Source organism: Chionomys nivalis, chromosome 4 (assembly GCF_950005125.1).
Source record: "Chionomys nivalis chromosome 4, mChiNiv1.1, whole genome shotgun sequence".
NCBI classification, from domain to species: Eukaryota; Metazoa; Chordata; class Mammalia; order Rodentia; family Cricetidae; genus Chionomys; species Chionomys nivalis.
In genome coordinates this window covers 91,942,350-91,956,900 of record NC_080089.1, presented here as the reverse complement: position 1 = coordinate 91,956,900, position 14,551 = coordinate 91,942,350, and the positions used below count along the sequence as shown (strand labels likewise).

Here is a 14,551-nt window from a genome sequence, read left to right as displayed (position 1 = left end):
CCCTCCCTCAGAGATGATGGGGAACTGACCACAGCATTGCAGGTGTCCACATCTGCGCTCTGCATATCATGCAAAACCATCTGCAAGCCAGGCCTGGGCAAGGCTATGGGTGTAGGCGAGGAAGAGAAAGAAAGTAGTACACTTTTAGATGTTCCTCACGTAAATTAAGATGTACCTTTAATGCCTGCCTGGTCATTTCATATGCCACTTTCCTCAGCCTCATGTCTTGGGCTACAAATCACCCTGGTTACATGGCAGCTCAGGTCACATTTCACCTTGATGGTCCATGGGGAGGTGTCAGTCTCTACTAAAGTCCAGGGTCCAGCAACAGACTGAATTACTTTTCAACCATAGGTAGCTGTCTACAAAGGACAGTAGAATTTTGCTTTGAAATCCCAAGGCTTTGAATGGTGATTCATTTGCAGGAACTTTCCAGAGCCAGTACTATCAAATGTGCAAAGTTTTGCACTGTCTCTTGGATCAATTACAAAGCCTTCTCTTGTTCAGAGATCCTCTCAAACTCACAACTCTTCAGGTCATTCCTACATGACTTTCCTAGGGCTCTTGTAACAGATCGCCACACACGGATTGCTTAAAAACTTAGACATTTATTCTCGTACAGGTCCAGAGGCCAGGCGTCTGCACTCAAGGTCTTAGAGTCTCAGCCTGTAAGCATTGAAGGAAAAATGCCGCCTCCCCCCCACCATGTGTCTCCTCGCTTCTGGCAGTTGTAGCCAGCATTGGCTTTCATTGGCTTATTGTTGACATCATTCCATTTTCTGCTGCCAGCCTGTGTGTCTCTATTTCCATATAAAGACATTCGTTGTTAAAATCAGGGCTCGCTCTAATCCCCTATGATCCCATCTTAACTTGATTACATTTGCAAAGATCCTCTTATCAGGTAAAGCCACATTCATGGGTGCCATATCTTTGGAGGGGTTTATAACTCTACCGTGGTAAATGAGCTGAATCAGCAGATAAAGAACACACCATTACCTGTCTACAGTCACTGTATATTGTGCCGTTTGTAGTCTCAGAAGTGGCCGTATGCAACAACTCACCTCCATCTCCAGGAGGATTGCTCGAGAAGCCTCACACTATCAGACTGGACAATTTCCCCAAGGTCCAAAGCTCTGGCATTTTTGTCAGGTTTATTTCCAAGCCCTGACAGGCAAATGTCTTACCATTATCTTCAAAATAATAGCTACCCCTTGCTCACTAGGTCCAAATGTCATCAATGTAATAGACCAGTGTGATGTCTTGGGAGAAGGGAAAGGTGATCCGGGTCCTCAGGGACTAAATAATGACCAGATTAAAAAAGCTGACCTGCCACTGACACAGGACAGCGAAGTGGCACTCCTGGCTTTGCCACCTGAAAGTGAACTACTTCTAGTGGTTTCTAAGAGTTATCAAGAGCAAAGCATTTGTCAGATCAGTACTGGGGAAGTGATAATATGCTCAGGCAGGTCACAGCTGGGGAGAGGTAGGGCAGGTGTGTGATACACAGATAAAGAGACGGCAGAAATCAACAGTGTTCTGTGTCTAATTGTCCATTCCATGCAAATGTCAGGCCTTGGATTCATAGTTAGGGATGCTCCAGGGTGCTTTGCAGGTGCAAAGTCTGTCCAGCTATGCGGGTTAGCATGCCTCAGCTCTCCATCTTGTTTCCTTTTCTTTCTTGTCTGTAGTGCTCCCATGGTGCACTTCAACCACTGCGGTTTCTCTTGGAGATAGTCATGGTTTTCCTCACAGAGCGTATAGAGCCTTGCTGCATAGAGAACACACAGAATCTCTATACAGGCGTTAGAGAAATACAAGAGTCAATGGTACCTGAACATTTCCTCCATGATCCCAGGATGCACATCTCATCCCTCAAAACCCACATCTCTAGCCTAGAACTTTCACCTAAATTTTATCACTGTTATTATTGCTATTGCAATGCTGAGGATCAAAACCACAACCTTGCCAGTCCTGGAAGATTGCCATGCCACTATGACATACTCTAGCCCCCTACTAAACTTTAAATCCACTTACACACACCTCTTTAACTCTAGAGGTGCTGCATGGGAGCCTCAGTTCCATCTTGTTCAGAACCAGATCAACTGCCTTTTTTGTGAACTGATTCTTCCTTTCGGTTCCCTCCCAGTGGAAAGACTCATCAGTCATTATGTAAGCCTTAGGCTGGGCGCCATTTTGGTATCTGGATTCCCCTTCCTTCCACATTCCTGCACTTACAACTGTGTGTAGTTTACATCTGAATTTTATCTAGACCCTGCCTTGTTCTCCACTGACACTGTATTGACTTAAATGAGAAATGTCACTCATAATGTCTGAGGACATTATGAACCGTTTAGGAGGAGGAGCCTTTGGGGGAGGAAGTACATCACTGAGGGTGGCTTTGAGAGTTGATAGCCTCACCATACTTCAGATTCAGTCTCTGCCTTGTGTTTGTGATTAAAGGTCTGGTCTCTCAACTTCTTCCTCTAGGTACCACATGCCTCACTCACCAATATGGACTCTCCCTCGGGAACTGGAAGTCAAAATAAACCTTTTCCTTTTACAGGTTGGTCCCAGTCTTGGTCACAGCAACAGAAAAGTGCCTGATACATCTTCCTTCTCAGCTAGCAAAATAACACCCACACAGACGAACACTAGGCAGTCCACTGTCTCTGTCCTCGGCAGTCCATCTCCACCCGGCCCATGGGATTATCTTCCCTGCCTCAACTATTTCTATAGTGATATTTTATTTATGTTTATTAAATAATGCTTGCCTAAGGATCAGAGGTCAGGCAGTGGTGGCACACACCTTTAATCCCAGAATTTGGGAGACAGAGGTAGAGGGATCTCTGTGAGTTCAAGGCCTCCCTGGACGATACAAGACCAATGCAGAAAAAGATCCAGGTCGTGGTGCTTCACTTTTAATCCTAGTACTAGGGAGTCATACACCACTAGAGGAAATATAAAATGGGAGGAGAGAGAGGCTTAGTTTGCAGTTACCCAGCCTTTGTAGAGGAAAGACTTCTTTAGTGGCTTGACTGTTTTGCTTTTCTGGTTTTCGGGTTGAACCCTAGTATCTATCTCTGGGTTTTTATTATTTGTGTTACATATTTCACTGATCCCCTGCTCACACAGGCTTGTGGTGCTCCTTAGTTTGTTCCACACCCCCAGAACTGTCTCTTGTTCCCCCGTTTCTCACCTTCAAACACATAGCAACCCATGTGGTAACCGTGTGGAGTTCCCCCTCCCACTCTCCCCTTCGCAGCATTCTAGTGACTCCACTCCCCTTTCTCCTCATGGGACAGGGACGAGGAGATCTGGAAAGCCTCTCATCTTTCAAGATCTCCCTCAGAGGAAAGCTCTGAAGTCTTTCTTACTCTCCCCTCCCCCATCTTGAAGGCCAGGCCACTCTCAGAACAAACCCCGCATGCTTTTTTTTATAGCTTTCTCTTACTTGACACAGAATTCAAGTCAATATCACTATACGCAGATTTTCCTAAACTTCTCAAGCTAGTTTAACAGAGAAATCGTGATTACAGTACCATTATAAAAAATTAATAACACAAACCCTAAACCTCACTCCATGTAGCTCTTAATCCTAACACCTGTTGGTCTTCTATCATTCCAGACTGCTTTTCACAAAAAAGACAGGGGTATTCAGGTTTCTCTGTTACTGTGATCAATATCTGAGACCAGTCTAGATGGAGGAAGGATTTATTTTGACTCATGACTTGTGTGATTTCAGAGTAAGGGCAAACCCTGTTGCTGTACTTTGAGGAGACCAAGCATCGAGATCCAATGGTATGGAAGAACAAATTTGTTCACTTCCTAGCCACAAGAAGGGAGGAGGAAAGGAGAATATGGATAGAGGGAGGGAGGGAGGGAGGGAGGGAGGGAGGGAGGGAGGGAGGGAGGGAGGGAGAGAGAGAGAGAGAGAGAGAGAGAGAGAGAGAGAGAGAGAGAGAATGAGCAAGGACATACCCTCAGTGACTATTTCCTCTAGCTAGCTAGGTCCCACCTCCTAACATTGTTCTCCCTCTCAAAAGAGCACCGCCAGCTGGTTATGATACATGATCAATGCAGGATCCTATGGGGATATTTCATATTTAAACCCTACTGATGATAGTCTAGAAATAGTTCCATTTGAGTGCATGCAGATGGGCTAATCATAGCCTGTGATTGCTGCACTGGTCCACAGAACTGGACAGTTTAGGTGACCCTTCTGCTATTGACAGGTATCTTGGGATTTCCCCTAACATTTTTGCAGCAACAATGTCACACTAAAGATTGTTTTATATATTTCCTGATGCATAAACATCAATTATTGGTGTTCTATAGAGTTACATTAAAGTAGAAATTCTGACTAGAAGGTGCACAACAGTTAACCCTTTCCTAGGCACCATCTTTTTTCTTTCAAATTTGGTCATCTTTTAAGCATTTTTCTCATGTATTGGTAAGAGTTATTTGTGCCTGGTGGTGGAGGCACACACCTTTAATCCTAACATTGGAGAGGCAGAGGAAGGTGGATCTCATGAGTTCAAGGCCAGCTTGGTTGTTCTACAAAATGAGTTCCAGGCTACATAGAGAAACCCTGTCTCAGAAAACCAAAAATAAATAAATAAATAAATAAATAAAATAAATTTTATATTCTGGAGAATAATCCTCAACCTATACAGATAACACACACACACACACACAAACACCAAACCACACACACACACATATATTTTTCCTAGTTAGTTTCTTATTTTCAAATTTGGTTTTATTTAACATAGGAAGCTTTTAATTTTAAAGACATATTTGTATTTGTTTTTAGTTTCTGCCTCAGGAAGACAACATGCTCGGTCACTTGCGTGTTTTGAAGTATTATTTACTTTTAAATTTCCTGTTGTTCTACTTTTTGTGTTTAGTCATTTCCATCACTTGGGACTGAGTTTTCCATGCATCGGAGGATATTCTCTTTCTTTCGTTTTCTAAATTGAAAAGCAATTAGTCCACTCATCCCCAACCCAAATTGAAATGCCGTGTTTCCTAAACTAGCCTTCTAAATATACCCGCAGGTCTGTTTCTAGACTTTGCACTGATTTTCCTGATCTCGCTTGTTTCTGGGTCAGCAGCACATTGTTCTACTTACAGTCTCCTTCTCCTGTATTTTGCTATCTGATAAGAAGCCACTTTTTTTAAAAAAAAAATGTGCTAATTATTTGAGAGGTAGGGAGAGTTTCAGTGGCGTTTCATAGTCAAAGAGTTCCGCAGAGTGGCACCGGTGAGTGCTGAAGGGGTCGGTGCTCGGTGCTATGGAGGCTGCACTTCACATTCCTAAGGTCTCCCAAAGACAAAGACAGTGTTGGAAATGACAGCGTTTCCTGCTTTCCAGTCCATTTCCCAGTGTAGCTTAGCTTTTTGCATTGGATTATTTCACGAGAGTTGAACTATTATTTTATTTTGAATAAATAATATATCTGCTGTTGTAAAATTGAAGAGAGACAAGGGTGAAGGTTTACTCCTTCGCGTTCCTAACAGCCAAGCGCTTCTATCAGCTTCCTCACATAGCCCAGCCTGCATTCTGCACTTTGCTGCTCTAGCGCAGTGTCTCAGAACTCTGACTACATCAACACATAAGATTCTGCTTTATGAGATGGATGTACCGTGATGTATTAGTCAGGATGACAACCAAGTTGTTTTAATAAATGCTTTCAATATGTGTAATTTCTCACATATCCAGAATAAAAATTGCTGTTTTCGGTATAGTCAAATGGAAAACCTGACATTTGAACAGTTTTCTTATTTGAAACACTGGTCTGTATCTCTTTGCTCTGTTGTGTGACCAGACATGCGAGGTCTACTTGTATGTAATCCTTTTGTAGTAGCTGGAGGAGTTGTTCCTCGTCTATGTACAGGGTCTAAAATTTGATTGTCCATCTGGCAGGCTTATCCTAGTGAACCAAAGAGTCTAAATTTTGTTTTAAACATGGAAGTTAAATTAATATATATAATATATACATTATATATATATATATATATGGGGCACTTATATAGTTCAGTGTAATGATGCTTTGGGGGGAGTATTTTATCTATACATGCATATATACTATGTATATATGCTTATGTATCTATGTATCTAGATATCTATGTATCTAGATCTATGTATCTATGTATATATAGATATATATATACTTATATACTATATAAGCCTTCTAAGAATGAATAGGCATTGGGCATTTGTGTACAGGTTTGAAATCAGTCCTACTCTGGCTTATTCTGTCTTCTGTAATATTATCTTTTAGTGTTCTTCAACAGAATTTACTCTTGACAGTTGTGTGTTAAGCTTCATGAAGCTGTCATTTGTGAACATTCTGCAGAAGGACAGTCTCTGGCACAGGAACCTGGACAACACTGTTGAGATGTCAGGACACTACCTGCAGAATAAACAGAACGGACTCTAGAAATGCTTGACCCATGAGCCATTTCTTCTAGACTTCTTAGTTGTTCAACTATAAAAGGTTCCTGGAACTAATTCCTTGACACCTGTCTCTTACCCACCTCCCCACACACTTGCAGGCTCAAATCAGACCAACCAATGGCAAATCTTATTTTGGCAATGAGACACAAGAGAGAACAAACCCTCTGCTGGTTAGATAATGCTATCTTCAGAGAAGAGTGTTCATAGACAAAGGAGGGAGAGTTGTCAGAACCAAAATCATGGTAATGCTTACTGGTAATCTCAGCACTTGGGAAGTTGAAGATGCTATAAGTTTGAGACCAACCTGGGCTTCATAGTGAGATTTTGTCTCAAGCAAACAAGATGGAGTTCCTTATGCCAGACCCTCCAAAAGTAACTAAAGCCAAGAAGCAATGCAGAAATGGTTCTTGTGTACCGGATACGAACTGAATGTCTTCTAACCTTGGCTCCTGCTTGTATTCTACTTATATTTGTTTTAGATGCAGGTATGTTTCACTGAGTTGTTAAAACAAAGAGTGGCGGATCTCTGTGATTTCAAGGACAGCTTGAAGGTAGTTCTAGGACAACCGGGTCTGTAAAAAGACCCTGTCTCAAACAAAACAAACAAAAATAAGCAACAAACAGAAGGAGTGGGGAAATGTAACCAGCCTGCCTGGCAGAAATGAATACATTTTAAAGAGACACTTATGTCCCTCTCTTGGGCTTTTATACTATTAAAACAATTTATACCAACAAATTAATATTTCCCCAGGAATCTCCTGCTGCAAGAAAAAAAACCCAGAAGCCCTGGTGATAACTGGAGGAGGAATTTGTCCATCAAAAGGAGAATCTAATCTTTCTTGGAGACAGATTTGTAGCTTGTCGGTCAGTCTTGCTGGAGAGACTCGAGCGGAGATAATGGTGGACAGGACCACACCTTGGCCAAACAGTCCCTTTAGCTGTTCACGGATGTGAGGCTTGGTTCTGCATATTTCTTGCCTTCTGTTTAAATGCTACTCTCATTTTAGGATTCCGAGTTGGACTTGGGGTCCGTTGGGCATCTTTGTACCACTTCCAAAATGTGGCTACATTGAAAATGTCCCTTTATCCTGCTTTCCACTATAAACAACCGCTCTGCACATGACATTAGTAGTGCAGGGAGGACTTAAAATTTCAGTTTTGATTTATATCATTAAATTGATCTCTAAAAAAGTTTTGAGAAAGTTCATGATGATTAAAGATCATAATAACATATGATACTGGGTTTCAGGCCTGCTCAGACATATCCATGTATTACGGGAAGCACCATAGAGGCTCTGGACAGGGCCATGGTAGTGAGTCAAACTCTATGGGTGTGAATGCGCATGTGTGTGATGTACCCATGCTAAAAAGTTCAAGGAAGAGCCAGTCATCTAATTAATGAGAATTCTGGTTCGAGCTCTAATAATGAAGGAAAATATTAGTAGCTTGAATAAAGAACTTGTGCCTTTATTATTCATTAGAAACTGGCAGTAAATAATAGGTTTGCATTTCACAGTTATGAGGCTGCTAATCAAAGCCCAGGGCATTGCTTAAGATCATAATTCATTATCCTTCCCAGCGGTAGCATAGCGAGCCTTGCCTTTGTGAATGGCTAACTGGGCACTAGCCTCTGTTAGCGAGGAAGGCTGGTAGTCACATTGCAAGATGAGAACATTGTCTCACATATGATTGGATCCTACTCTTGGATCCAGCCTGATGGAGGTTATCCCCACTGCCCTTGTTGGCAGTAGTTCATGATGGCAGGTTGAAAGAGAGCTTGTCTCTTACCGAGAAACCATGGGGAGGCAGAGACTAGCTTTGTTCTAACTCACTCTTCGTGAGTTGGTGTTGACGTTAGACTGCTCCCTCCCCTCAATACCTTACTTTATTTCATCTGGTAGTCCAAATTCTTCTTCCTTCCATTTCCTGTTTCCATTACCATTGGAATTTTTGGACGTCTCCCCCAACCCCTTAACACAAAGCAAATACCAAATTTTCGGCTCTTGCTTCCACTTGATGGGGGCAGAAATAAGATGAATCCTCATCTTCTGGACCTCTTTCCTTCCTCCTTTAGTGTCTTCTCTATTTTTAAAACTTCATAGATTCTGGTCACCTCTGGTGGGATAAAATGATGCTGTGCCACTTAGCTTGATTCAGTTTCCCTCATTTGCGACATCCTCTCCAGATTTCTTTATTCCTTCAATGACTTGTTGCTCCAGTCCCTTTAGCTGTTCATGGATCCGAGGGCCCATGCATCTCCCTTATGCTAGCATGTAGTACTTGCTGCACCCATTTCTCTACAGACAAAATGTGAGCTCTCAATTAGCCTGGTCAGAGGAGATGCCTTGAAATGAATCGATAACCAACACGATCATGCTCTATAACAAAGTTTTATTAGGATGATGTCAAATTAGAAAACTTCTCTCCTTGCCATATATACCTGACATGACAAGATTTTCCTTAGCTGAATATAAAAGTTTCCCCCAGTCTCTACTACTTGGGAGCAAGAAAACGGACATGCAGAACAGTATACCTGATACCACAGGTCTAAGGCCTACGGGGTGCTCAGCGAAGCATGCATCATCTTTAAGCTTTGGGCCTGAGAAAGACATCATTCTCCATGTCCCTCAAAAGCAAGGCCATCAGGTCTTGGGCTCCCAAGTCTGAAGCCTGCTCTTTGGAGCTCAACAGCAACACCTGCATTTCAAGAGAAGCTAGGCTTGAGGTATCTTTTGGCTTCAAAGGCACAGGTCATGCAGCTGAATTAAAAGCTACTGTGTTGGTCTCTCCAATGAAGATTTGAGCCACACCGACAAGGGGTTGGTCTGGATTGGTGCTTGTCCTTGGTGCCTTAGTGTGGCCTAAATGCCACCAGCCCTATTATTTTTGTCTTCTTGTTGCCATCCAGTCACCAATGTTGGAACTGGAAAAGGTCAGGGCCCCTGCACAGTCTCCCCTATATGGAAGGATCATCCTGCAAAATAGGACTTGCCAGCATGCAGAGGGAACCTGCTTCAAGAGCCAAGAAGCTCCTCCAGTGTACACAAGGGAGGGAGGCTTATCTGAGGAAACACAGCATGTGGGAAAGAAACCAGCTTTCCCTGGAAAGAGTCCCCTTAGGCTGGCAAGAGGCCCTGCGCCTTAACACAGACACACCTGGAGGCAAGCAGCTCTTTGGAGTTGTGGGAAGAACCGTATGGACAGAGTGCCAGCAAGGACAACAGGGCCCCCAACTCATGCAAATTCTCTGAGGCCATCGAGAGTGAGCACTGAACACTCACTCGGCTCTGAACATAGCCCTAGAGTCGGTTAGAACAAGTGGAGTCAGGTCCTAAGAGATAAGAATTATTACTTATGCGCAGGGGCTCTTTTTTCATGTTATTAATGCTCCATAATTAAGGGAATAGAATCCAAAATCCACGTGAAGGGCCTGGAGAGCTGTCTGAGGAACAGGAGGAGGCGCCCCCCCTAGACACCCGGCACATCTGGATCATCCTAAAGGCCTGACTCTCCTGGCCCCCAATCCAGCAGTAAAAATGGCTGTCAGATAATTAAATGAGGTTACATAATACAGAGGGAAGGTAATGAATTCTCATTTCTGAAGGCACGGGAGGATACATGTGACAAGGTTTTGATTCTGTCCATTTATGTTCTTAATACTCTTTCTGTCTCTCTCTGCATCACCTCTTAGGCTGTTGGCATTCCTCAGTGGTCTTGCGTTACTTGTGATTACATCATGCCAATTAGTCCATCTTGGGTTGACCCTGAGTCTCCTCAAGTTTGAGTTCATAGCCTCCCAGGCCCAGGTCTCCCTCGTAGATGTTTTCCTTGCCTGGGGTCTGGAGTGAAGGCTTCTGGTCTATAGCTAGCTTTGCGGCAGGACTGCTGGGGGAGGAGCCTGGCTCCTGGTAATTCATGGCGAGTTCATCTTGGTTTATGATACATTCCACATCATCCTCTTTCAGTTGATCCTGGTTTGGAGAGAGAGAGAGGAGAGAGAGAGGGGGGGGGTTCACTTCATGATGAAAGCAGAAACAGGATCCCCATTGTGTAAGCAAACAGATTTTGTGTGTGTTTGTTATACATACATACATACATACATACATACATACATACATGCATGCAGGTGGAGGCGCTGGTTGACATCAGGTGTTTTTAATGACTTTCCACTGCCCCCCACCCCTTTTTCAAGCAACACTCTCTTCTCTTGCTAAACCTGGGCTCACCAGTCTGGTTAGACTAGCTGGCTAGTGAGCTCTCTAGGGATCTACTTCTTCCTCTCTCTTTAGCGCTGGGATTGCAGGCGCATGGCTGGTGCTGGGGATCCCCCCTCAGGTCTTCATGTTTGCACAGCTCATACTTTACTGACTGGGGCCTCTCTCCAGAGCTGGAGACCCCCTTTTTCTTAGAATTAATTTTGCTATGGCCCATCTGTGCTTGTTCGTGGCACAGCATTCTTTGCGTCCTCATGAAAACTTGGCTTCCTACACAGCCTCAAAGAGTCTCCAAGCCCAAGGTCAGAAGAGGCCATGAGCCATCTCTTTGGGCTGAGAGGAGAAGAGTGGGCTTTGGTGGATTTTCTTCACTGGCACCCAGGAAGGTTGGCTAGAATCAAGACGGCCAAATTCCGTGTTCTTAAAAATGTTCCATCCCCAAAGAGAGGGAGGAACAATAATACGAGCAATGGGGTCAAGATCATAATTGGGGTACCCACGGAAATAGTCGACCTGAGCTAGTGGGGAGCTCACTGACTCCAGACTGACAGAAGGGGAACTTGCATAGCACCAGACTAGGCCCCTAAATGTGGGCGAAAGTTGTGTGGCTTGGGCAGTCTGTGTGGCCACTGGTAGTAGGACCAGGATTTATCCTTACTGCTTGAACTGGCTTTTTGGAGCCCATTCTTTTTGGAGGGATACCTTGCTCAGTCTAGATATGGTGTGTGTGTGTGGGGGGGGGGCGGTGAGGAGGTCCTTGGTCCTGCCTCAAAGTGATATGCCAGACTTTGTAGACTCCCCATGGGAAGCCTTACCTTCTCTGAGGAGTGGATGTGGGGGAGGGGTGAAGGCAGCAGGAGGAGGGGAGTGAGTGGGAACTGGGACAGGCATGTAAAATGAGAAAAGATTGTATTAAAACAAAAAAAAGTCCCATGCTGATTTTGAAGGGCACCTGCCTTCCAGCAAAGTCTTGCTGCTGAAGATGTCATATTTCACTTTAAATGGGGTTCTAGAACATTTCTTGAGACAAGACTAGGAATGACTGGCATTGACCCTAGAGGACAGGATAACATCAAAAATAAAGAGATCTGACCAAGAATGGTCACCTCATCCAGAAGGTCCCCTGAAGGGAGTGGCATCTCAACTCATCTTCCATTGACTTGGGAGGATGACAGCAAGTCAGGGCACAGCAAAGGTTGGCTGGGTCACCTTAGGACAGGGTTCCCACCTTTAGCCTACTCTGGGAGCATTTGAGAGCTATTTAAAACAGATGTGTTGTGTGAAGATTGCTTCTATCACACTCCTCGGGGAAACCCCCAGCTGCTGCGGTTGTGGAGAGAAAGAGCCTCCTGTAAGGAAATGCTGGCTGACGGCTCCTTAGGCCACTTCCAGCTCTCAGACTCTGCTCTTCTTCAGTTGTCTGACACTCGGATTTGCTGGGAATGACTCTAATTGCTTCTCAGTAGGTTTTTATTCTACTCCCCTGAGCTATAAAGCACAGACCTAATATTCAAAACTTCAAAACACAGCAGTTTGTGAAGAAGCATCACTTTTACATTTTCTAAGTTCATCTTATGATTAAAGATATTGGCAAAAATAAAAAAAAGTGCCTTTTTAAAAAAAGAAGAATAAGCCACCATCAGCAACAACCAAGCAGAGAAGAGAAATACTTCTTGGTGCAGTGAATGTCAAAACTGCTTCCTCCTCAAGCTAGAGAGGAAGAGTCCCGAGGTCTCTAGCTCATTGGTACTCACCCGGCTTGCCCCACCTGACCGTTGTTCACTCACCCCATAGGCCTGCGGACTGGTGAGCAGCCTGGAGACGGGGCCACACCATGCAGGCAGCGTGGTGGTGAGCGGAGGACCCGAGTGGGTTAAGATGGGCTTCAGATATCTGGGGTGGGGGCTGTTAAGGAAAGCTTGTCAAAAGGAAGTTAGACTTTCATTTCTCTCGCAGCAGAAACCTTTGCCTGTTGCCCAAATAGACAGTTATGTTCACCTTTAAATCTTCAGCTTCCTCATTTAGGAAGCCATTTGGCCTGCAAGAATTGCTGGGTTTAATCTTTGCTTTACGCACTGTGGCTCTCCAGATGGCCTTTCAGCGTGCAGGAATGGCCAAGGTGCTGCATACATTAGAGAGAGATGCAAAGATCCCCCTTGGTCCCTCCAGCCCTCACACCATGGCCAGACTGCTTAGAGAATGCATTCAGAAGAACCACCTAGAACAACAGCATAAAAAGTGTGTTTCCTAAAAATTGAATGTGAGCACATATGTGCACGCGCACGCGCAGTAAGGGGGAAAGAGAGAGAGAGATACCAGTCATTTTCACAAAGAAGCAAGAGGTATTTCACAAAATGCTCAGCTATTTCAAAACTGGGTAGTCAACATGGAATGCTCTCCAAGACTCTTCATTTTCAGGATTCAATACAGTCACTTTATACATCAGCACACTTCTATACAAAATTATGCAAATCAGCTGCTGCTAGGTTTGTTCTATTGTCTAGCACCTGTCTTTCCCATCTCTTCATCCCAAAGTGCTCTAACCAGTTAGAAGGAAAACCTGTTCGTCTGAAGCCATTGTGTTTTCCTCCAACCCATCAATAACGCAAGCCCCAGAGGCAGCCGCATGTGGCATTATTATTATTGTTTTATTAACTGAAAGAAAGTAGTGGGATTATTCCACCATTATATTAGAAACGACTTTTAAGTTTATATTACTTCCTCTGCTGGGGAGTATTTCACTTCATCAACTTTCTGCAAAACAATGTTAAGAAAGAAAGGGACAACCCTGTCTCGAAAAACCAAAAAAAAAAAAAAAAAAAAGAAAGAAAGAAAGAAAGAAAGAAAGAAAGAAAGAAAGAAAGGGGCAAAAGGAAAGCAGTTGACATCAGTTGGCTTGTGAAGATCTGCAGCCACTCACAGGCACTTGGGAGTGAGACGATCGGGGGTGGGGGGATGTCTGTAGGAACCACCCATACCTGAAGAACACCTCTTTCCCTCCTTTTACCTACTTGCTACAGGAACAGAGCGAGGAGCTCTGGTCTTCTCTGACTCCAGATCACTTGACAGTAAAGCATCGATGAAGCTGGGAATCCTGGGAACACAGCCTAGGCGTGCCGGGAGGGAAATGACTGATACAATGTACAAGCCAGTCTGCAGTGCTGCATGTAAACGGGAAGCTTGCTTCCTGTAAGATGAGCGGCTGGTAAGGCCAGCTTAGGGGCAGGGAAGAAATTATCCTTCAGAGACTGGCTTTGCTGTCACATCTTATAAGCACATACACAAATCTGAAAGCCCTTGATGATATCCTATTAATTTTCATTAGAGTGTTATTTCCTTCATTTTCTGGATGAAGGGATCAAGGCCTAAAGATATTACAATTTTATATAACCTAAAGTCTTCCTTTGGCAACTTTGGTTGTGAGCCTAGCCTTTAATGACTGAGCCATCCCTCCATGCCCCTCACCTCTTGAAATTTTGAATCCACCACCAAACCTCTCTGTCTTATTTCGTGTTTTATTGCTGTGAAGAGACACCATGACCATAGCAACTCTTATAAAGGAAAACATTCAATTGGGGCGGCTTACAGTTCAGAGGTTTAGCTCATTATTGTCTTGGTAGGAAGAATGGTAGCGTGCAGGCTGACATGGTGCTGGAGAAGGAGCTGAGAGTTCTGCATCTTGTTATGCAGGCAACAGAAAGTGAACTAAGACACTAGACCTTGTTTGAGCTTCTGAAACTTCAAAGCTGGCCCCCAGCGACACAGTTCCTCCAACAAGAACATACCTACTCCAACAGGGTCACACCTCCTGTAATGCCAAGCATTCAAACACAGGAGTCTATGGGGGCCAATCTTATTTAAACCACCACAAACTCCT

The 14,551-nt window shown here is 44.0% G+C and overlaps 1 protein-coding gene across 1 annotated transcript in view; it reads right to left on the bottom strand.

The window, feature by feature from the left end:
- Positions 1–8,860: 8,860 nt before the first annotated feature.
- Slc9a9 (solute carrier family 9 member A9) overlaps positions 8,861–14,551 on the bottom strand; it is a 544,273-nt gene continuing 538,582 nt past the window's right edge. Inside the window, exons 15-16 of the mRNA XM_057767041.1 lie at positions 12,462–12,567; positions 8,861–10,431 (exon numbers count right to left, since the gene is read on the bottom strand). Of these exons, the coding sequence (XP_057623024.1) occupies positions 10,204–10,431; positions 12,462–12,567 (334 nt within the window). The 3' untranslated portion in view covers positions 8,861–10,203. The remainder of the gene's footprint in view (positions 10,432–12,461; positions 12,568–14,551) is intronic.